This window comes from Boleophthalmus pectinirostris, unplaced genomic scaffold (assembly GCF_026225935.1).
Source record: "Boleophthalmus pectinirostris isolate CB_2022bp ecotype Guang Dong unplaced genomic scaffold, ASM2622593v1 HiC_scaffold_14, whole genome shotgun sequence".
NCBI classification, from domain to species: Eukaryota; Metazoa; Chordata; class Actinopteri; order Gobiiformes; family Gobiidae; genus Boleophthalmus; species Boleophthalmus pectinirostris.
Window position 1 is genome coordinate 21,579,682 of NW_026571047.1, and position 23,542 is coordinate 21,603,223.

General features: G+C 39.3%; 2 protein-coding genes across 3 annotated transcripts in view; both read right to left on the bottom strand.

Moving 5' to 3' along the window:
- cdc42ep4b (CDC42 effector protein (Rho GTPase binding) 4b) overlaps positions 1-2,096 on the bottom strand; it is a 55,068-nt gene extending 52,972 nt beyond the window's left edge. For both annotated transcript variants that reach the window (XM_055150005.1, XM_055150006.1), the window contains exon 1: positions 1,913-2,096. The gene's annotated coding sequence lies outside the window, so the exon portion shown is untranslated. The remainder of the gene's footprint in view (positions 1-1,912) is intronic.
- A 14,463-nt stretch (positions 2,097-16,559) lies between these two features.
- The window catches only part of sdk2b (sidekick cell adhesion molecule 2b), a 277,914-nt gene continuing 270,931 nt past the window's right edge, over positions 16,560-23,542 (bottom strand). The window contains exon 44 of the mRNA XM_020918287.2: positions 16,560-16,988. Within this exon, the coding sequence (XP_020773946.2) occupies positions 16,560-16,988 (429 nt within the window). The remainder of the gene's footprint in view (positions 16,989-23,542) is intronic.

The window sequence follows — 23,542 nt, forward strand, 5'->3', positions numbered from 1 at the left end:
GCTGATGGATTGATGGTCTGAGCAGAGGAAACGATCAGACCGCAGCTGTAAAGTAACTGGGGCCGGCCGCTGACACTGTATCCGAGCTCATACGCTTGGCCTCTATAGAGAATTATTATTACGTAACTCGCTGAGAAGTGCAGCCTCATCCTCCATCTGTCCGATTAAGCCATACCCACACATAGGTATTCAGGACACTGTTACAAGTAGGCCTGTCAGTATAATTACTAGGGGCGTAATGATATACAAATCACAGGGTAAGATACAATTATTCATTTCACGATACGATATTACTGAAATATTGTGGAGATACAAACAGAATTGCTACTTATCCTTTTAAAAAACCTTGACTTGGGGCTATATTAGTGTCAAAATCCAAATAATTAAGATAGACAAGTTCTTTATAACAATTATTTCCTCATGTTTTTACATAGACCATGAACTTTTGTTCTATTTCAGCTGAGTTTCTTCAGTTTTTTAGCTATTGCTGAAATAAAACAATGCATTTAAGGAAAGAAACTTATAATTCTTATAAAACTTTTATATTATATTATGACAGAACTTTGGTGATACTATATCCATAATAATGACTATATTGATTTATTGTTCAATATATGAAATCTAGAACAATATATTCTAAGGCATAATATTTACTTTATGTACAATTTCTTTGCAAAAATGTGGAAATTTTGGTTATTTCAGTTGTAATACATTAAGATTTGAGATGTGGAGTGTTGAATAATTAACTTTAATTGCTAAATATTGGTTCTGTGATTTATTTGTTGCAGCTCATGCTTTTTACACAAATATACAGTATATTTAAAAAGGTTTCACTAGGATTTTCCTGTTTTGTTGTGTCAGAGGCAAAAAGTAGTTTCAGTATAATCATTATATATCTCTTTAGCAACATACCGTGCTTCGTGAAAGGCCTAATTATTATTACTATGCTTATTATTAAATTCTGGAAGGATTTATAGACGAATAAAGGCATAACAGAGCAGAAAAGACTATGAGAGTAGGTAACAGTAGTAATATAATGTCTGTAATAACTGTAAATAAGAGGCTATCTTTGGTGAATTAAAAAAAGGAGAAATAAAAATGTATATGAATTTCCATGTCCATATTCAAAAATCTACAACTGCCATTTCCACAGTGAAGTAGTTAATCATAAAGAGTGTCATCCTTCCTTCTTCTGTTTTTTTTTCTTTATATATTAAATGATCTACAACACTCAGTACTTTATGTTTATGTAATTACAAATAAACTTGGTCTATCTGTCAATAATAATCAATGGGGATAAACACGAGGTCTATAATAAATAGTGGCTGTGTATTTCTGTTTACGAAAAAGTTTGCTCACTTAAATATGGATGCCAACTTTCCTTTCATTTTCCTGAATCACCAGCCCAGTTTGCTAACACAGAAAAAAACATATGAATAGTTTATGGCTTAGCAGCAACCAGGCTTTCCAAGTTGTTATACAATACTTGAGTCAGTTCAGTCAAGTGCCATTGTGCTTTAGTGAAGTTTGAACAGAAAAATAAATGAAACTGTCACAAAAATGATCTGATCTGTTTAAACTGATTACCCTTTATCTATCAATCATTATTAGTGTGCCAAAAGAGCGCGCAGAGAGGACGTAAACAAGCAACGTTCCTCCTACTCAACGTGACAGCGTACGCACAGATGAGCCCCTATTGTTGATCCATATGGGGTGCCCCGAGAGAGGGATTGGGGGTTCAGATAAGACGCAGATTTGTCCGTTACTTTTTGTCTTAAACTTAAGTAAATACGCTGGTAAATATTGTCTGTGATGAAGAAATAATGTGAAGTTACAGTTTGGAGCGTCACGTTAACTTTGGACTTTTACGCACGCTGGTTAAACAATAGCACATGAGTTATCAAAAAGTTACCTTGCTTTTTTAGATCCAAGGGGAAGTTCCAGTCAAAATCCCAACTTCCTGAAGCCTCTCCCGCGCGTAAAAAGACCCAAAACCGTGTCAAGTTTAGCGTCCTTGGATGATCGCGGGCTGGGGAAGGTGTCCTCGGTGCGTATTCGCGTCTCGTAGTGCGACTAGTGTCCGAGTGGAGCACAAAGCAGAGGACCAAGCGGCAGCAGCGACCGATGCCTCCTCCTCCTCCTCCTCCTCCCCGCAGAGCCCTCCTCCCTCTCCCCGGGACAGCACCGCCCCCGCTGCGATTTAAAGAGCCAGTCATCTATTTAGGAATAACAATGGAGGTACAACTTCACACATCAAACACAGCTTTAACACTTTCAGATGATTTACGGGGGACGGTGGGCACGGCACGTACCCGCTGGTGGTCTCAAAGGTCTTTAATGTACTCAGTAATGATGAGAGTATATTATCAGGATTCCTAGACAAGAACTAGGCCTATAGGAACGAGCGTTTTATAGAGCTTTAAAAGGCCTTGTACTTACTGAAAATTAGAAAGATAAACCATGGGCTAAAATGGTCCAATAATAGTCTGAATGGGAGAAGAAATTCAGGGAGTTGTGGTCACGTTGATTAGGTTTTCACTGCTGCTGGACAAGTGTTGAAATTAAACTTTTTGTTGTTTTGTTGTATTTATAGTCAGAACTATAGCTACTGGAGTATTTAGTATCCAAGTAGTAGTAGTAGTAGTAGTAGTAGTAGTAGTAGTATTAGTAGTAGTTGTAGTAGGCTTGGTATCAGATTTTAAGAAGAAATAGAAGATACATAGGGGGTACTTTTGGTAACTTTTTATTTTATTTTCAAATGCAAAAAACATATCTATCTGAACAGTCTGTTTTTTTTTTTATTATTTAAAATTAAAAATTATTATTATTAAATTATTATTACAATTTTTTATGTAGTGTTCCACAGTATGACATGAAATTTAACTTCAAGGACACACCAGGTGAGTGACGGCCAGGCCAAGTTAAGGGTCAGATCTGTGGAGAGGAGACTGTGCTCACAGTATGAATGTGTGTTTTTGTAAGGTACTTTTGTTTTTATTATATATTTTTTTAACAATATACTTTAAAAGTTTTAAAAAATATACTTTATGCCTGATGAAGGCCTAGTGCCGAAACATTGCAGAGTTTGTCCTAATAAATCTCACATTTTGCAAGTAAGACGGTTTGAGGGATTTTTCTCTATACAAGCATATGATACATTTATACATTTATACATTTCAATACGATATATTTCAAAACCATTCGATACGGTTCAGTAAAAAATGAAGGCTAAATGATGGCTGTGAAGTCTTTGTTAAACCACTTCTTGTGCAAAGTTCATATGAAACACAAACATTTTAATAATCAAAACAGTGAAAATGTCAAATGTGTTACATAAACGAGTTTCTTTCCTCTGAACCAACAACAAAACTGTAACTCTGTAACAGAATAATGTAATAAAATATACCAAAAAATACTCTTGGCTATTTATATCGATACAGCAATCCACGATATTGATACTGTATCACATTAAATCATACGATATATCGATATTTCAATATTTTTGCACACTCCTAGTAAGTCGTTTTTACATTTTGTTGAAAATCAAACTCCTAAACAGGACCATGAACACTCGTATTGATCACAGGCTCCTGAAAAAGCGTTATTTAAATCCATTTAGTATTTTTCTATCTTAAAACTGTTTTGGCTCTGTTTGTTAATGTGTGCTTTTGGTCACCGTGATAACTCCTGAGCATTCTACCGTACACATACATTTAGAAGAAACCCAGCGTGACGTCAAAACAAAGTATAAACACTTGAAATTGAATAAAAACAAGCTAAATAAATGTAATATGATCTTTATTAGTAGGTATGGTCCAGCAGAAGTGCACCTTTAACACTTCTCCGGTCTCTTAGTTGCGGTGCCGTCATCTGTTTCTCATGTGTGAAGGTTAATAACTCACTCCACAGACTTCAGCCACCCACCTGTAAATAACATCAGGATTTACAATGCAACACCATGGACCAATTAGCAGCACTGGTTCATAGACACAGCTCTATCTGGGAACACTAGATCCACATTTTAACCGAGACTTTGATGGCGTATTCCCCCTCCTGGGCCCCCGAATCAGTTATTGCTTCCGTGTGTGCCTGTGTGTTATATAATAGGTACAGTTTGAATAGCCAGAATGAATCCAGGCCAGCGAAGAGTGTCTTTTGAAGATAAATTGGGTCAACTGCATGGAAAGGCTGCTAAAATTACTTCCATTTTGAAGTTTGGATCACCCAAATCGCTGCAGAAGTGGAGATTTTCACTGGTGTGCAGGAAATCAAGGTCAGGAATAGTTGGCAATCTTAAGGGAACAGACATTTCATAAGAGAATATTGTCTAAAACTGGTACTTGAAGTGTTTGAATAATAGTTTGAAAAGTATAAAGTGCGTAAACTATACCGACTTCAAACTTGGCCAAAGTAGGGTTACATAGTAGTTCAATCAGTAGTGTTTATAGTGTAGTATATAAAATATTTTTCATACATAAGGTGCACTGGATTATAAGGCACATTAAGTGAAACAAACGGACGACACTTGAGACTGATCCTTAGCCCAGACGTCCACGATCCATTGGCAGATCGTGGCGTAATTTGGCCGGCGTTGCCTCCCTGTCTTGGTGAATGTGGATTATGAATGTGGATGGATTATTTAAGTTAGTTTTTTTAATTTCCTACGAAGACTCAAATATACATTGAGTATGCACACATTTGATTACATTTTACAGAAACAAAACTTAAAACCACATGGCTCATTTGCATAAACTATAAGTTCTGAAAAAACAGCTCGCTCCTTGTGTGCTTCTGTCGGACTAAAGGACATGACTCAGTGGAATATGTGTGTTCTTTTTGCGATGGCGGCAGTGTGCGTTGAGCCAATGCAGAATTATATTTCGGCCTTTACTCCGCAAGGCTCCTGACTACAGTAGCCATAATGCTCCGACAATCCATCAAATGGTGCGGCTTCATAGTTTACCAAAGTTGTAGTAAAACATTTAGACACATTTTTGAGCACCGTGTACCACAAAAAAAAAAAACGGTTCGAGGTCAGAAAACACAACCAGAATTAACACATAAAGTGCACCTGATCATAAGGTGCACTGTTGATTTTTGAGAAAATTAAAGGATTTTAAGTGCGCCTTATAGTCTGAAAAATATGGTATTACATTAAACATGCAGTTTTGAAGTAGGTGCTAGAAAATACTTTGGAAAACTCTGCATTCCCACTCCACAGATCTGACCTATAACTTGGCCTGGTGGCGCCATCTCTTGTCTTAATGAACAAAGATAAATTTAATGTCAGACTGTGGAACATTCCGGGCAGAGCAATGACATCTCCATGGAGATAAACCCTCCTCCAGAAGACTCATAGGGCACATTGAAAAGGCTAATACTCTGTTATAATGTTGTTTCCTCATCAAAAACAGACCTGGAGTTCTGTTTTGTTTCATTCAATCACGTTTAACACACAAACCCTGCACATTAGGTTCTTCTCTCAAACAGAAAACACTCTGTTTCACCTTGTGATGTCATACAGGAAGTGCTCCACTGTGTTTTTAAACTCCTTTCAGCTTCACTAGAATCATTTGAATAATTTTAGGCTTGGAAACGCCAATCTTTACTGAACAAAAGGTAAAAGGTAGCTGATTACTTGAAAACTACCACTACATGAGAGCATTTTGAGCTTTGGAGAATGTATGAAAAAAAAAAAAAAACACAACTCTGGGTCTGTTTTTGATGAGATAACAACATTATAACAAGGCTCAAAGCTCAAGAGTCAATTTTGCGTCATATGGTTAAGCCTGCCAGTATTTACAATTTGAGTACTATTATTCATAAGTACTTTTAATTGAGTACTTCTCTTTGCAATAGCTTGAAAATGAATGCAAAACACTTTAGTTGAGAAAGCTCTTAGCGCACAACTCCACTCCTGCTAACCTACGAGTCCTTGTACTTTCTCTTAGCTCAGACCCTCTGGCCACCCTCAGTGTAGAGCAGCTCAAATGAGGCAATTAAATCTGGACTTTTTTCACCTTCTGTTCGAATCCTTTAATTTCACTACTGCGGTTCTCAAAGCTCATCAGGGCCATATAGGACCCAGGGCACCCTCTTTTATTACAGGGACCACCGGCTCACCCCGGTCCATGTCATTCATGTGAGGGGAGAGGCTGTACTGAGGAGGGAGTGAAGGGTTTTAGCTGTACCTTCTGTTGGAAAGAGAAATTTCCCATGTGTTTTCAAAAAAGGGATTAGAGTTTGGATGTTCCCAATTCCCAGATCCCTTGCAGCTCGTCTAATCGGCTCCACTCTCTCTCTCTCCCGCCTGTCTTTAGTGGGTTAGCGCTGGATCTACTCGGCTCTTATCCAATTATCATCCAACGCCATCTGATAAAACGGCAAGATAACACTATACTGTTACTTGAGTACATTTCAAAAGGATAAAAAGTTCTCGATTCAATTAAGTGAGCATTAGCCACTTTATAATTCCTTTGCCTGATCAGCCGGTCGTCTCTACGGTCTGTTAGAATCCAGAAGCGTCTGGAAGCGGACCATAGAGAAAAAAGGAATCTACATCCAAACTTGAGACGATGAAACTGCAGCCGCTAATTTAAATCACGTGTTTCTCAAATGTGGAAGATGTCTCCTCTTGAAAATTCTCAAATCATTCTGAACAAAATATTTTTACTTCTTAATCTGAATATTACCGGTCAGTCTTCATTCCTACTTTTCTCAAACTGTCTAAATGGTCATGAGCTCTGGGTAAAGTGACCGAAAAGGACGAGATGCGGATACAAGCGCTTGAAATGGGTTGTTCCTCCGCAGGGTGGCTGGGCGCTCTTAGAGATAGCGTGTCGAGTGAGCTCAGTCACACGGGAAGGAGCTCAGAGTTAGAGCCGCTGTTCCTCCACGTCGGAGAGTGAGCCAGTTGGGTGTGCGCTCGGGCATCTGTTCCGGATGCCTCCTGTGGCGCCTCACCTCGTGGAGGTTTTAAAGCGCTCTGGCATTGTGGGACGCGCAGTCGTTTTTTGAGGGGCCCCGGAGGTTTAAGACCCAGGAACACGCTGGAGGGCATCAACAAAATAAAAAAGAAAATTGTACATATATCGGCTGCACCTGGGTAAGCCGCGGGGTCCCCCTTGGAGGAGTCTGGAGCTCTGATCTTTTGTCGTCTTTTTGGGGTGAAGTTTGAAGTCTGTCGACGCCAAATCTCACCATCGACTTATTGCTGCTGCCCGTGCGCAGCTCTGTTTCCTTCTTCCACAGCCACATCAAGCGGACGAAAATGTGTGTGTTTTCCATGAGGAGGGTGTGTGTATCGGCACTTCATCAGGGCAAACTGTACTTTTTGCAGTGCCTTTTTTCCTACTGTCCTGTCTGGTATCGCATCAGTGTCTTGGAGGATTTCAGCAGATTTCAGATTCTCTCGGGGGCAGGGGGCTAGTTCTATTGATCAGGTATGAGTGGATATCTGGCTGCTGAAGTTTGAGATGTTTCTTCTCGTCATTTACACATAAGGGTAAAACGTATCCCCCTCACTAATGTTCATTTAGCATCATAACTTATTTTATCACACGACGATAAACTATTTTAGTGCTGATAACGTTGCAACTTCATGTTACCCGCACAGACAGCGACGTTTTCTGCACTCAGTCTGCTCGTATCCGCTGTGTTACCAAACCATAGACCATATATATGAATGACAATGTGCTAAACAAAGAATCCCTCCATATATTCACCACATCATTTAATTGGCCACAATGTTCAAAGTGTGAGAAAAAAGTAGCGGCTTATAGTCAGGAAATTACGGTAATTGTTTTGAGATTTGAGTTTTGTTTTAGCTGCTTAAACTGAACACAGCATGCGTCTCTCTGATTGGTTAATCCGCCTGTCAATCACACCCCTCTGAAATCGGGGAGACAGGAAATTTTTGTCAAAGCGTTCTGACTGGACTCAATTTTGACGATATGGAGTATGTGATTGAAGTTGCAGCATTTGTAGTAACAGAATTATGACACAAAAACAAAAATATATATTTGACCCACATTCCTGCACCTGCTCGTCTCCATGGAGATATCATTCCTTTGCCTGATGTATTCCACAATTTGGCTTTAAACATCTTCAGGTGTTAACACAAAACATAGAAAATCTTGCATTCTTACTGTGAGCTGGGCAGCCTCTCCACAGATCTGACCTGGCCTGGAGTATTCACCAGCTTGTGCCAAACTGTGAAACATAAACAAACAGAATCACGGCTACAAACAGAGAGCAAATCCTCCACCAGAATATTCAGTGTTGGGAAGGTGACTTTTAAAATGTATTCGCCTACAGATTACAGATTACATACCCCAAAATGTAGTTTGTAACGTAATCCATTAAATTACTTAAAGTGAGTAATGTAATCTGAATACTTTGGATTACTTGATTTGCTGTAGAGAAGCAAAGACGAGGAAATCTTCACATAAGATGTTTTGTCTGATAAAAGAAAATAAAAAGCCCAGACTTTACTTAACCAAATTAAAAATATTATTGATAGAAGAGGAGAAAACATGGTCCACGCAGCATGACTTGGTCTTGTTAAATCCTATTTGAGACATAGTTTAGACCTGGTTTTAGTCCTGGTTTTAGTCGTGGTTTAGACCTGGTTTAGACCGGGTTTTATGCCTGGTTTGGACCTGGTTTAGTCCTGGTTTAGACCTGGTTTAGTCCTAGTTTAGACCTGGTTTTAGACCTGGTTTTAGTCCTGGTTTAGACCTGGTTTATACCTGGTTTTAGTCCTGGTTTAGACCTGGTTTTAGACCTGGTTTTAGTCCTGGTTTAGTCCTGGTTTAGACCTGGTTTATACCTGGTTTTAGACCTGGTTTTAGTCCTGGTTTAGACCTGGTTTATACCTGGTTTTAGTCCTGGTTTAGACCTGGTTTTAGACCTGGTTTTAGTCCTGGTTTAGACCTGGTTTAGTCCTGGTTTAGACCTGGTTTATACCTGGTTTTGACCTGGTTTTAGTCCTGGTTTAGTTCTTGTTTAGACCTGGTTTAGTCCTGGTTTTACCTGGTTTTTACCTGGTTAGACCTGGTTTAGTCCTGGTTTAGTCCTGGTTTAGACCTGGTTTAGGTTTAGACCTGGTTTTACCTGGTTTTGACCTGGTTTAGACCTGGTTTTAGTCCTGGTTTAGTCCTGGTTTAGACCTGGTTTAGTCTGGTTTTCCTGGTTTAGACCTGGTTTACCTGGTTTTGACCTGGTTTTAGACCTGGTTTTAGTCCTGGTTTAGTCCTGGTTTTAGACCTGGTTTTACCTGGTTTTAGACCTGGTTTAGTCCTGGTTTAGACCTGGTTTATACCTGGTTTTAGTCCTGGTTTAGACCTGGTTTAGACCTGGTTTTAGTCCTGGTTTAGACCTGGTTTAGTCCTGGTTTAGACCTGTTTACCTGGTTTTGACCTGGTTTTAGTCCTGGTTTAGTTCTTGTTTAGACCTGGTTTAGTCCTGGTTTATACCTGGTTTTGACCTGGTTTTAGACCTGGTTTTAGTCCTGGTTTAGTCCTGGTTTAGACCTGGTTTAGTCCTGGTTTAGACCTGGTTTATACCTGGTTTTGACCTGGTTTTAGACCTGGTTTTAGTCCTGGTTTAGTCCTGGTTTAGACTTGGTTTAGTCCTGGTTTTAGACCTGGTTTAGACCTGGTTTAGACCTGGTTTATACCTGGTTTTGACCTGGTTTTAGACCTGGTTTTAGTCCTGGTTTAGTCCTGGTTTAGACCTGGTTTAGACCTGGTTTAGTGTCCGGTAATGAGTGAAATTACCAAAAAAAAAAAAAAAAGCCCAAAATGTGAAAACAGGAAAATACCGCCATGTAATCCATTTATTTCAACAAAGTAACTGTAATCCAATTACCACTCACTGAAACAGTAACTGTAACTGAATATAGTTACTCATAATTTGTACTCTGATTACATAACTCTGGTACATGTAAACTGTTACTCCCCAACACTGAGAATGTTACACTGTGTGCCTTTAGTGTCATAACTACTTGTACTACTACGGCATGTTCGTAATTTGAAGTACTCCTTTCACACGCTACGTCTAATACGACAACAGGGCGTCTCTTAGTTTACACCCTGATGTGAAGGTGATGACTGTGGAGAGAGAGAAGCAGCCCAAGGAACAAATAATGAGTTAATGAATAGTGGGTTTAGGAGCAGTCGGGGACAAGTCATGAGGGCACATTTGTAACCGGATAACAGGATTTCACAGCAACTGCACTCATCTAATTTAACCTCACCCTGAAAACGTCGCAAGGTTAGTGGTAATTTTATCATCTAACCAGCTAATTTCGGATCAGCTATCCATGGAGTTCAGAGTGAGGAAAAACTTGCACCGTCGCCACAGTGATTTACGGTTCAGAGCGAAATGTTAATAAATATCTTTTGAATGTTGAGAAGTGCTCAAAATGACACCAAATGGACATCCATGGATTATTGTGCATTGTATACTTTAGGTGACAAACTCAAATTCACAGAGGCCGAAATTAAAAACTGGGACTAAATCGTGGGCCAAACTAAATATTTAATGGAAAATTTTAACAAAATCTGCATGTTTTCTCTTCTTTCAAGAAATGTAATGTTAAACCTTTTCTTATTGAAATAAATGTTTAATAAAACACACATCAAGAATCTCGGACTTCCGGTCATTGCACAATGCATACTGGGAAGGATTTTCTGAAAAAGTGAGCATCAAACCACCATGTTTTTTTTCCCATTGGGATGCGTCTATTGACAAAGTCGATCTTTTCTAGTCTTTTGAACCATATAACTTTTTTTTCTGGTTCTGATATTGTCATATTTTAGTTTTGCATTCAGACATCGTAATTGTGTGGTTGTTGGTTCCTAACAACGAAAAACGGCTCAAGAAATTTGTTTGCGAATTCCATAAAAGCAAAAGGGAATCAGATGTGTGTGACTGCAAACCTCTGTTCAAACTGTTTCACTATTGAAAAATAGTGAAAGGTGAAGGCGATGGGCAGGACTGATGCACTGGATGGACACAAAAGGAAACCTTTGACTGACTAAATCATCCTGAGTTTGCAGCGAACATTTTGTATGTGGAGCGACAACAAAGCAAAATCCCGATCCCTCGGTCAACCTTGGTTACGAACTTAAAAAGAAAAAGGTACCAGCTGTTCACCAAGAAACACCTTCCACTGCAAAGAGACTAAGACGTGATGTTGCTGTAAAACCATAAGAACAAGAAAGTGCGAGCTCAGTCTGTTTGTCTTCTGCACCTCTCGCTTAACAAACGGGATCCCGCTTTGTTGTCGCTCCACATACAAAATGTTCGCTGCAAACTCGGGAGGATTAGGCAGCCAAAGGTTAACTTTTTTTGTCCTTCCTGTGTATCAGTTCTGCCCATCACCTTCACCTTTCACTATTTTTCAATTCAGTTGGGAAGAGAAACAGTTTGAACAGAGGTTTGCAGTCACACACATCTGATTCCCTTTTGCATTTATGGAGTTCACAAACAAATTTCTCGAGCCGTTTTCCGCTGTTAGGATCCAACAACCACACAATTACATGTCCGAATCCCAAAACTAAAATATGACAATATCAGAACCAGAAACAAAAGTGATATGGTTCTAGAAAAGATCGGCTTTGACAATAGACGCATCCCACTGGGGAAACAAACATGGCAGTTTGATGCTCACTTTTTTGGAAAATCCTTCCCAGTATGCATTGTGCAATGACCGGAAGTGCGAGATTCTTGATGCATCTATAGTTAACACTGAATCCAGAATAAGCATAATGTAAAATAATACAACATTTTTAGAGCGGGCAGCTCTAATACATGTTTGATATGATCTCGTGGGCTAAGTTTGAGTTTGACATGTCTGCTTTAGGGCAATATGACATAATAACTGCACATTTTGACATGCATCTTGATATATTTTGTGAGTAATAATTCATTTTTTGTTTAGATACAAACAGGATGCAGCAGCTCACAGATTTTTCCTGGGCAACGCAACATCAGGAATTCCCAAACTGAAGAGACTGCTGATCTGCAAGCTGAATCAAGAAGAGCAGCACTTCACCAAATTCACAGCCTTAACATCCAGGAAAAACTCTTGGAAAAAAAAATAAAGTCTTGATATTGAGTCTTTCAGATGGATGATAGTAATTGTCTTATATTTGGTTATGTAACAGTTGCTTACCTTATATCGTGCGTTCTTCTGAGACTTCACATTGCTTCTCATTGGTGTGTGCATGTTAACGCTTATGTTCCAAACCAGAACCAGCTGGACTCGTGCTGTTCAGTGAAGTATCCAGCCGTATCCAACTTCCAGTTCACCTTTTTCATTTTCTACAGAAACTCAAACGTCAAAAATAGACAACTTGCATATTGGATCTGAGACGTGACGCCGTGGTGTAAACCATCTCATTACATTTTAACACTTTCTAAGAAGCACAGGTCTCGGACTGGAGACGTGACGGAGGTGATGTACATGTAAATTATTGCACTTAGAATTCTCAGTAAATGCCTCATAATAACCTAATGGATATTTTATCACATTAAGGCTGAATCTCATTACACCCCCCTGGCCACACCACTTTCCCCTGTCCCTACTTTTTGTGTGTTCACATGTAGGGGCAGGGGTGTCACAGTTACCGTTAAGCAGAGGGGTGGGGGAAAGTGGTAGTGTTATATACCTCTCCAAACGAAGACTTTTCAGAGGCACACTCCAAACGGAGGGGTATGAGCAATTTCCCAGAATCCCTTGTGAATCACCGGCAAGATGGCTGCTACCACAACCACAGAGACCAAAGAAGTTCACAAACTGTAGACGGCATGTTGGATTTCTAGGAAAAGTTTGTTGTGTCTGCTTACATAAAAGCTGACGGAGACTATTGATGACGTATGTGATTGTTGAAGTGGTGTCCCAGTTGGTAAGGCTTTACTTTCAACCCCTACTCCTTGTTGCTCAGTTTCTTGGGGCTAGGGGTACAAATTAGAAATGGGATTGGCCATAAAAGGTGAACTGCCGGCCTCCATGGAGATGTTATTGCTTTGCCTGGAATATTCCACAGTATAGGATAAGACTTTTCAGGTCAAGTTACGGGTCAAATCTGTGGAGAAAGGAGACCATTCACAGTAGAAATGCTTGTTTTTCTTTTTTTCTTCAGGCTTCTTCATAATATGCATGAGGTGGCAGACGCTGTACCAGAAAAGTTACATAGTGCATCTTTAACTACTTCAAGTATTAATCACTCAAGAGTAGGGGTGAAACGATATCTAAGTCTCACATACGATATTGTCACGGTATGAACCTCACAGTACGATATTTATTGCGATATCGTGGGAAAGCTCATGATACGATGAGGAGTCTCACGATTAAGAATGTAACAATATCCAAATCTCTCGGGACGATATTTTCACGATATACATCTCACAGTACCATATTTATTGTGATATTTGTGGAGGCAAACAAAACTGTAAATATGCTACTTTTTCCTCTTAAAATGCCTTGACAAGACTTAACCCAAAGAACTAAGACTTAAAAGTGCTTATAACTGTTATTTCTTCTTGTAGTCTGCACTAAAATAGCCAGACTGGTGCCACCTAGTGCCTCCGCTCAATTTCATTTCTCTCCAGGAATCAGGAATCAGAATACACTAGACGGTTTGCAAAAACCCAGGAAATGCGAGTTCGGGAACCAGCCAATCAGTGAAGAGCCATACCTTCTGTGTTGGCAATGATTCCCAAGATCGAGGATTTAAAGCCGGAATGAATTTTATCAAGGGGAAAGACGTTATTGTCCTTCTTCCTACGGGATTTGGGAAAAGCTTAATTTACGAGTTAGCCCTGTTAGCGGCGAATTACATATGTCTTGACCAAATAGCAGCGATTGGTTAAATAAAAAAGTATCGACCTACCGTCGAGCGAACAAATTCTAACAAGTCAGACGGTATCTACAAAGTGAAACTGGCTGATGAATCAGGCTTACACTGAAATGGAGCAAAGGATCATGGTCTATGTAGTTCCCTCTGTCTTTTTTTAACTATTTCTGCACCATAATTCTTAATTTAAGCAAATAGACTTGTAAATCGATATATTGTGACGATCCACGATATTACTGTGAGAACTTTGACCATACGATATCACAATATTTCGGTTATTGTTACATCCCTACTCAAGAGTATCACTACTGTGGTTTAGTTTTTACTTTCTTTTGACTACAGAGAGGACGATTCTGTTTGATTTATGACATCCTGTCCTGATCTCTTTATCTCCAGGATCCAGCAGTGCAGAAGTACAACACAAAGCAAACAGAAGGATCAGACGGGCTAACATTGAAAAATAATTTATTTCAGAAATGTACTGTGTTCATATATTCATTCAGATTCTGCATGATAAGCGTTTGATGCGTACAATGAAATCACTCCACGGAGAAAAAAAAAAAAAAAAGTCAATGAGCTTTTTTTTTTTGTTCATTTTTAAGCGTTGAAGTCTAGAGCACACCACTTTATTCTTCACTATAGCAATTATGAGCGCGCCAGGACCGTGACTTGACTGTGCCCGGCCTCTAGGTGGCGCTACTCCAGGCAGGTTTACAATTGCAGCAGGACGTACTGGAGGTCGTATTCAAACCAGACACACAAAGAAGAATGATCTATAAATCTCAGCCGCTCCCGACACACGCTCTTTCACTAGCATTGTGGAGTACAGTGATCGATTACACAAAGGGGGGAGGGAAAAGAGGTGAGGCGTTTCGATGACATCATCTCTTGGCGCCTAAAAACACCACCGCGCGCCGTTTTCGAAGGGCATGACAAGTGAACAGTTACACCGTAAGGAACAAAAGCAGGAAAAATCCTCTCACCAAGTTGAAATTTTGAGGAAAACATTGCGCAGATTGTCCATAATTACTCCGATAGTTCTTAGGTCGGGAACGAAAGAACTGGAAAAACCTGGGATGTGTTTGCAGCCAGTTTCTGTCCGATTAAAATTCCTTGTAGCGATTGGATGCCGTAGTCAAAAACACGGGTTCTCCTTGAAGTGTTCGATACATAAATACAGTAAGTGTGACTATAGGCATCGTTGCACACTCACAAAGACATGTTCAGATATACAAGACTTCCTTAAATCTCTTCGCCCGTTCAGGCTCTGCACGGCCCCTGACAATGACCAGCGCCGGCCTTTAATCGCCAGACTTCAGGCCAGAGAGAGAGAGCGGTTACCACGGAAACCCATGATTAGATCCTCATTGTCCGGCGAAGTCCGAAGCTCCCGGCCAAGACATCTGGAACTGTTCGATTTGGCATTAGCCGAGAGTGTGTCGTGACCTTTTTTTTACAACCGTGTTCGTATTTAAATCCAGGCAAATGTCTCTTTTGTACTCCACAATATGGCTCCATCGGACGATTAGAGTCTCCACTGAACCCCAGACGTCTTCTATGTTTACCTACTATATATAGTATATATTTATACATTTATATACTGTGATTCAGATTGGTGCCACTTTGTACAGAATCAAGATAACCCTTAGAATGAAAAAAAAACAAACTGTAACACATTATAATAAATACACTTTAATTAGCCTTAATAAAGCATGATTAAAGACTTCATCATTATTAATAAACTATTAATTGATATGAATTAAAGGAACTGTACAGATATATTATTATTATTATCAGCTCTTGACGTCAAAATAAATCAGCTGTGTGTTGTCTGCATCTAATTATAAATCGTGGTATTGTCCAGTAATCAGGAGGTGCACTGTTAGCAGGCTAGTTGTTGGTAGGATTACCGTGACAGCAAAAAGTTGTGAAACCAAATAGCAGCGATTGGTTAAATACAAAAAAGTACTCGCCTACCATCGAGCGAACAAATCCTAATGCTGAAAGGTCAGACGGTTTCCACAAAGTGAAACTGGCTGATGAATCAGGCTAAAATGATCTACCAGTGGAATAAGTTGTTTTTAATTTTTCTTAATTCAAGCAACATTCAATTTTGTTTCTTATTTTAAGTGCAAAAAGTTGTTGTTTATCTTATTTTAAATATAGAAAGATGTATTTTCATATTTTAAGTGCAAAAAGTCTTATTCCACAAATAATTTTACTTGTCAAGTGAAATTTACTCAAGTCATGATAAAACTTTCTTAATTCAAGTCATCTTAACTTGACTAGTTTTTTGCAGTGTAAGTGAGGAATAACTTTGGATCACTACTAACTGTTTAAAATGACCTTCAAGACAGTAATAAAATTCAGAAAGTCTTTGTTCATGTTTTATTAAGGCTGATTAAGGCGTCGTTATTATAAAGTGGTGTCCGAAAAACAAACTCATGCAAGACCAACGTAAACATATAAAAATGTTGCTAACAGAAAATGATAGAAAAACTCACTCTACAGGAAAAGTGTAGCACAAAAACTAGGCGTATAAAACTACTGGTTGAGACAAAACTTAAAAAAAAAAAAAAAAGAAAAGAAAGAATGATACTGTATATAAAACAAAGGCAAATGACTTGATTGTGTTGACTTCCCATAGACATTCCTCAGTATTCCCACAAACCTAAAAGTCCAAATTGTTGCTTTTCAAACAAAGGAGGAAAAACCAGCAATGGGTGCCCTCGAGCCGGGTGCCAGGCTGCTGGGTGGCCTGTAGAGGGTGCTGTGCTGGCCGGGCGGGTTGGCGCTCTGCTGGGACGGGGTGGGAGTCCGGCTGCCTTTGGGTCTAAAGAGGGTGCCCTGGCCCTGAGGCTGCCCCTGGGCCTGCGGCTGGGGGGGCTGCGGGGTGGGGGAGCTGAGCTGGGGGGGGCAGGGGGGCAGCGGGGGCAGAGGGGGGGGCGCGCAGTGCTCAGGTTCTCCCGACTCGGACTCGGTGTAGCTGTAAGCCTGCGCGCGCGAGATCCCCTTCTGCTGACGCCGCCATGAGTTGTAGTAAGTCGGGTCGCTGATGTAGTGGTTCACGAAGGAGTGGGTTTTCTGGCGGTTGGGGTCCACTTCGTACTCGCTATCGCTCCCCTGTGGACAGAAAGTAGAGTTTGAGACAATGTTATCGAGCGAGCGGTCAGAATTGTTCAGTGTTTTCATATGGGACAGTTAGAAATGCTACAGCTAAGCCCAAAGTTTGTGTTACCCCCGGTCAGCAACTTAAAACCCACAGGCCAAGTGAAGAAATGGTGGACACGGAATTGTGATCAAAATAAGTAAGATTCAGAGAAGAATTATGAATAAAGTTTGAAGAATTTGTGAAAACGCAACTGAATAGGAAATATTGATAAATTCTGATATGATAAATAAAGATTGGTGGGAAAAGAATGCTAAAATTAAAATAAAAATTTAAAACATAAAATAAAAAATATTAAAAATACGGTATAAAAACACACAAAACTAAATTAAATACATGCAAAATAAATTAAAAATACACTAAATAAATAAAATAAAAACACACAAAATAAAAATAAAAACACAGAAATTAAAATTAAAACACACAAAATTAAATTAAAAAACAAAAAATAATATTAAAACACTAAAAATAAAATTAGAAACAGACAAAATAAAATAAAAAACACACAAAATAAATAAAATAAAAACACAAAAAATTTAATTAAAACACTCAAAATAAAATAAAAACACACAAATACATATTTAAAACATGCAAAATGAAATAAAAAACACACAAAATAAAATTAAAAACACACACAATTAAATTAAAATAAAATAAAATAAAACACAAAATAAAATTAGACAAAAAAAAAGGGGGGGATGGTTATTAACAAATAAATAAATAAAATCTTTCCAGCTGTACTTCCAGACAGAACATAAGCATTACCAAAGAAAAGAAAAAACCTCACTAAATTTTTCTATGAACTTGTTTTGGGCTTAACTGTATAAATGGAAATGGACATGAGGTTACGGATGCTTCATTGAATCACAAACATTTGGGACACGGACATGCACACACACTTTTCTTACATTTACTACACAACACGAGCACACATGGACACCCAATGGAGAAATGATGTAGGCATGACTTTAAACTGGAGCGTGCACTGCAAATGGACCATCAACACAAGATAGATCTACTGTTTCTAATCACTGTCAAGGGGACTTAACCCTAGTTACCCCCTGGATCACGTCACTGTGGTCAGTATCTCTGGATCTAACAACATGGAGGCTCACTATGGGGGATTTTACATGGGAGTTTTGGAAAAGGGGTTTGGTTTTGCGGATAGAGGGAGGTACTAGGTATGGTTCAACATTGAAAAGCAGGCAGCCACGGGAACCTCACCAAATGCAGTGGAAGTGTATGTAGGCCACCTGTCCCATATGAAAACACCAGCGCCTCCTATGGGTGGACAAAACAATGGGATTTACAGTACAGAATACGTTTTAAATGTTGGCATGGTAAAGAAAGTGACAGAATGATTTCAGGGGTTCAAATGTTACAAACATGGAGGGATGAAGCATAATGGGACCAGGGTACAACGCACATCCATGTAATATAATATGCAATGATAATAATAATAATAATAATATCCACTAAAAACTGTAGCTCGCTTGGGGAGAACTTCATGGATGATCAATTATAAAAGTAAAGTTTTGAGATAGAAAGATGGACACAATTTATACATTTGCAGGATGACGAATGACACCAGAAACTTTGAGGATTATATGACTAAAGATAGAAAAGTTAAAAGGTCAGTTCTATTTTCTTCTAGATCAGGAAAAACCCCTTTATTCCATACAGTCTGTTGCAAACGCTGCAATTTGTGAAAAAATGAACTGCCAATATTGAAAATACATTTCAAGAGCTTTTATGTTCAGGGTTCCCATTGTTTTTCACTGACAAAATTTCAAAACTTTTCCATGACCTAAAGTGAATTTTTAATGACTTTACAGCACCTGCATGAATTGATCAGAATTTTAGGGTTAAATATGAAATGTGAACTCTTTCCACTCACTTTATGGTTTGGTTTTATAGTTTAACATTCAAAATACTGTCAGTGCATTTATTGTCGTCTCTTTTAAACAAAAGGCGCAGATGTTTGGAAATAATCACAATAGCCTCATGAGAACTTAACGCACAGTGGTGTCAAACTCAAATTGACAGAAGGCCAAAATTTTAAACGGAGACAAAGTCGTGGGCCAAACTAAATATTTATTGAAAAATTTCAACATCTGCATGTTCTCTTCTTTAAAGATATGTAATGTTAAACCTTTTCTTATTAAAATAAATGGTTAATAATAGTTTTGCTTAAACATTGAATCCAGAACAAACATAATGTAAAATAACAACACAATTTTAAATAAATAATGTGTCTATCTGTGTCCGGCAGGTCAGCCCTAATACAGATTTGATATGATCTCACAGGGGCCTGAGTCTGACATGTTTGACTTTACAGAACGCTGTAATGGTGTGAAAGAGATACTAAAATCACATGACTTTTCCAAGAGTGGAAAATGACATTTTCAATTTCCATGACTTTTCCAGGATTTCCATGACTGTGGGGACCTTGTATGGGAGCAACTTTAAGGAAGGAACTCAAATGAACAGACAATTCTAGACATTGTTGAATAAGAACCACATGGAAAAAACAGTATATGACAAGATTTAACATCAGAAAGTGAGAAAGGGCAAAATAAGGCAGTGGCTAACAGTTCATTCTCTCTAATTCCCTTCTAATTTTGTATGAGATAGGCCACTGTCCCTTCCTCAACACATACAAAACTCATCAAAATATCCAAACTTCCACCAACGCGAAATAAACGACTGAGCTGACCAGTCAGTCGCCGCGATCTTTCGTTAATTACACATCACAAAAAAGTCTTTCGAATGAAGTTTTTCCTTGAAGTTAATTGTAAAAAAGCACATTGGTACTTCTTATTTCATGCTTTAATGCTCGCTAAAGTTAATTTGGTTTCCATTTCAGCCGGCGCACACCACTGGCACGCTCTGACCCTCCACCTTGCTGCAGGCTGCTGTAGAAACTCTATTGTATTCGTGTCAAGTAACATTCCATCTGTCAAACCCAAAGCATCGCCAGGCCTCAACACTCAGGCTAGCACCTCACGGTCAGCTAACCCCAGTGAAAGGAACAGGGCATACGAAGATTGTGATGGAGATTAATTACCTGGTGGAGTAATGTGCAAGCTACAGTTTCATGCCCCGCAGAAAAGGGTCCTCACTACGTCGTCAGATCAGAAATTGTGTTTCAGAAATTTTCATCGGTTCATTACTTTAGTTTCGTTGAACTTAAAGGTGCTCCGTCTACGTTTTCTGGTGACTTTTTCTAGTTTGTACCAGATTTCTTTCCATGTATGTGAGCAAAATTTGTCTTTCCTCAGTAAAAGTATATTATATAAGTAGCTCTTAATGTCAAAATAAGTTTGTGTACTGTCTGTATTAATTATAAAGCATTATATTGTAAGAGAATCAGGAATTGCACTCTTTGCATTTTAGTTGTTAGTATTATTGTGACGGTAAACTCTGATCTTGTGTCTTAACTCATCATGGTGAATAATTAGGATGCTCGAAATGCAGAAGGTGATTGAGGAAAAACTTCTGAAATGTTTGCAGTGGTCCAGTCGACTAGTTCTGTTTTCTACATTTAAAGACTTTGTAACTTAGGCTACGTTCAGACTGCAGGGCTTAATGCTCAATTCGGATTTTTTTGCGAGGTTGTTCACATTTCCAATTAAATGTGACTTGTATGTCATCTCCAGTGTGAACTTTAAATGCTCCAAAAGTGTCCCACATGTGCACTGGAGGACACAACGTTGTCACACTCAGAGCGTACTCAGTGTTTATGGAAGTCACCTAAACACTGGGCTTGTCTCCCAAAATACGGTCCAGTTCTTGGTAAAATGGACAGGTTACACATCCATGGCCACTTTGTTTGTTTCAGTCTTTAGCCTCCTTGTATTTGGTTCACAGGCTCTTTATTTTTTGTTGACACTGTAGCCAAGACCGCCTGTTGCCTTGCTCGGCCATTTCTTTGACAATCATTTCAAAAACCACCCGGTTCCAAAAACAGTGATCCCACCAAATATTAACTCACTAACCTTGCTTTACCTCCATTGTTTAGACTCCGACCCTGACATGTAGATGGGATGAATGTGACTTGGCCGTTCAGACTGAAGTCGCATGTCAAAAGATCAGATGTCTATTGGTTTTAGTAGCACATATCCAAGGCTACATTCAGACTGCAGTCTGAAGTGACCCAAATCCTATTTTTTGGCCCCTATGTGACCTGTATCTGATCTTTTAATGACAGTCTGAACCACACAGATCCGATTTTTTCAAATGTGACCCAGGACACTTGGATATGTGCTCATAAAACCGATACATATCTGATCTTTTGACATGCGACTTCAGTCTGAACGGCCAAAGTGCATTCATCCGACCTACACGTTATCAACAAGCCACAAACGTCACTATTCTGCGCTGAAGTAGGCGAAAATTGTTAATGAACTCCGTGTCACTGAAGCGAAGCACATCACCACTCACCACTCTTGGCTACGTCTCCACATCCACACATTTTTTCAACGGACGTCGCTGCCACTGCAACACAAAATGCCACGGCCAAAAACCTCGTCCTTCTCCTTCTCAATCTCCTCCTTAAAACAAGTAAGTTGTTCATGTTCTGGCTCCGGTACGAGAGGAACTTTAAAATCTCCAGGTGCTCAATGCTCGCGTCCATGTTCAGACAATTTCCGTAAACACAGAGCACGCTCGCTGCGGTTGACGTCATCGTGTCTCCAGTGCACATGCGGGACACTTTTGGGCCGTTTACTTTTTCACACTGGAGATCACATACAAGTCGCATTTAATTGGAAATGTGAACGACCTCGCAGAAACATCAGATATCACAAAAAAATCTGAATTGAGCGTGCAGTCTGAAAGTAACCTAAGTGGCCTGGGTCACATTTGAAAACATCGGATCTGTGTCGTTCAGACTGTCATTAAAAGATCAGATACAGGTTGTATAGGGGAAAAAAAATAATCTGATTTGGGTCACTTCAGGCTGCAGTGTGAACGTAACCTTATACTGTTGGGTTTCGCTCCTTGGTGATGCCATTGCTTTGCCTGGAATGTTCCACAGTATGACATTAAACTAATATTCTGCATGCACTCACTTATATATGTTTTATTGCCGGGGAAGCCTACATTCTTACAGCAAACAGGGTCAACTCTTTACAGATCTGACCTGTAACTTGACCTTTTTTCATGCCGCCTGCTCGCCTCCGTGGAGACAGACATACTGTGGAACATTCTGAAAATCTCAAATCTCCACGGATAAGAGTTACGTAACGCACCTTTAACGCAAAAGTAGTATGGAGAAAGAAAGTTTTAACCTTCAAGTCTAAGAGCGATTTCAGAACTTGTTGAAATGGACCCTGTAATTGCAGCCTAAGCAATCGTTTGTTATGCAGGTTATAGATACATCACTTCGAGACGGGCTCTGAAGAATGTGAAATACAGCGTGGCAATATGGTGAGATTTAATGAGTACAAGATGCTGTGATGCTGGGCAGATTCCAACTAGGACTTCCTCTTTGTAGCATATTTCTTCATAAATAAACTTTCATGTTCATTTATTCATTCTGTTTTGTATTTTTTCAGTCCTGATTGTTGATTGTTGGCAGTCGCTCGGGTCCGTCCGCAGTCTGTTTCTACCTCTCAGAACATATGTGATGCATATGGCTCCGGGCTCAGGTTTCCTCATTGTTCTTCATGTGTCCCCTATGCCAGTCCCCTATACATTTTCTTTATAGTACTGAGCTACACTTCTGAGCAGTTCTACTACAAAGCTCTACCCGATAGAAACACAGAAAAGATGTGCCAAGTCTGTTTTGTGTATAATAATAACTTTTTTCCTTCCAACTTAGTGAATACTTTAATGAACCCATATTTGCATAAGGATTTATACGGATTATAAAGGCAAGACTGTGACGCATACTGCTAATACTACGGATATTAATACTAGGAATTTCGCAGTAATTGAAGCTTGTGTACATTAAAGCAGTGGTCCTCAACCTTTTTTGTGCCACGGACCGGTTTTATGTCCGTCAACATTTTGCCGAAGAAGAGATGCAGTCCAAGTCCTGGTTAAATCCTGTTTTAGCCCTGGTTTTAGTTCTGGTGTTAGTTTTGGTTTAGTCCTGGTTTTAGTCCTGGTTTAGACCTGGTTTAGACCTGGTTTAGACCTGGTTTTAGTCCTGGTTTTGGTTATGTTCTGGTTTAATCCTGGCTTTAGTTTTGGTTTTAGTTTTGGTTTTAGTCCTGGTTTAGACCTGGTTTTAGTCCTGCTTTTAAGTTTTGGTTATGTTCTGGTTTAGTCCTGGTTTTAGTCCTGGATTTAGTTTTGGTTTTAGTCCTGGTTTTAGTTTTGGTTATTTTCTGGTTTAGTCCTGGTTTTAGTTTTGATTTTAGTCCTGGTTTAGACCTGGTTTTAGTGCTGGTTTTAGTTTTGGTAAAGTTCTGGTTTCGTCCTAGTTTTTAGCATGGGAGGAGGCACGGTCTGCGCGGCGTTTGGGAGCGGGGGTTCGCGCTTTCACGGCCCGGTACCAAAC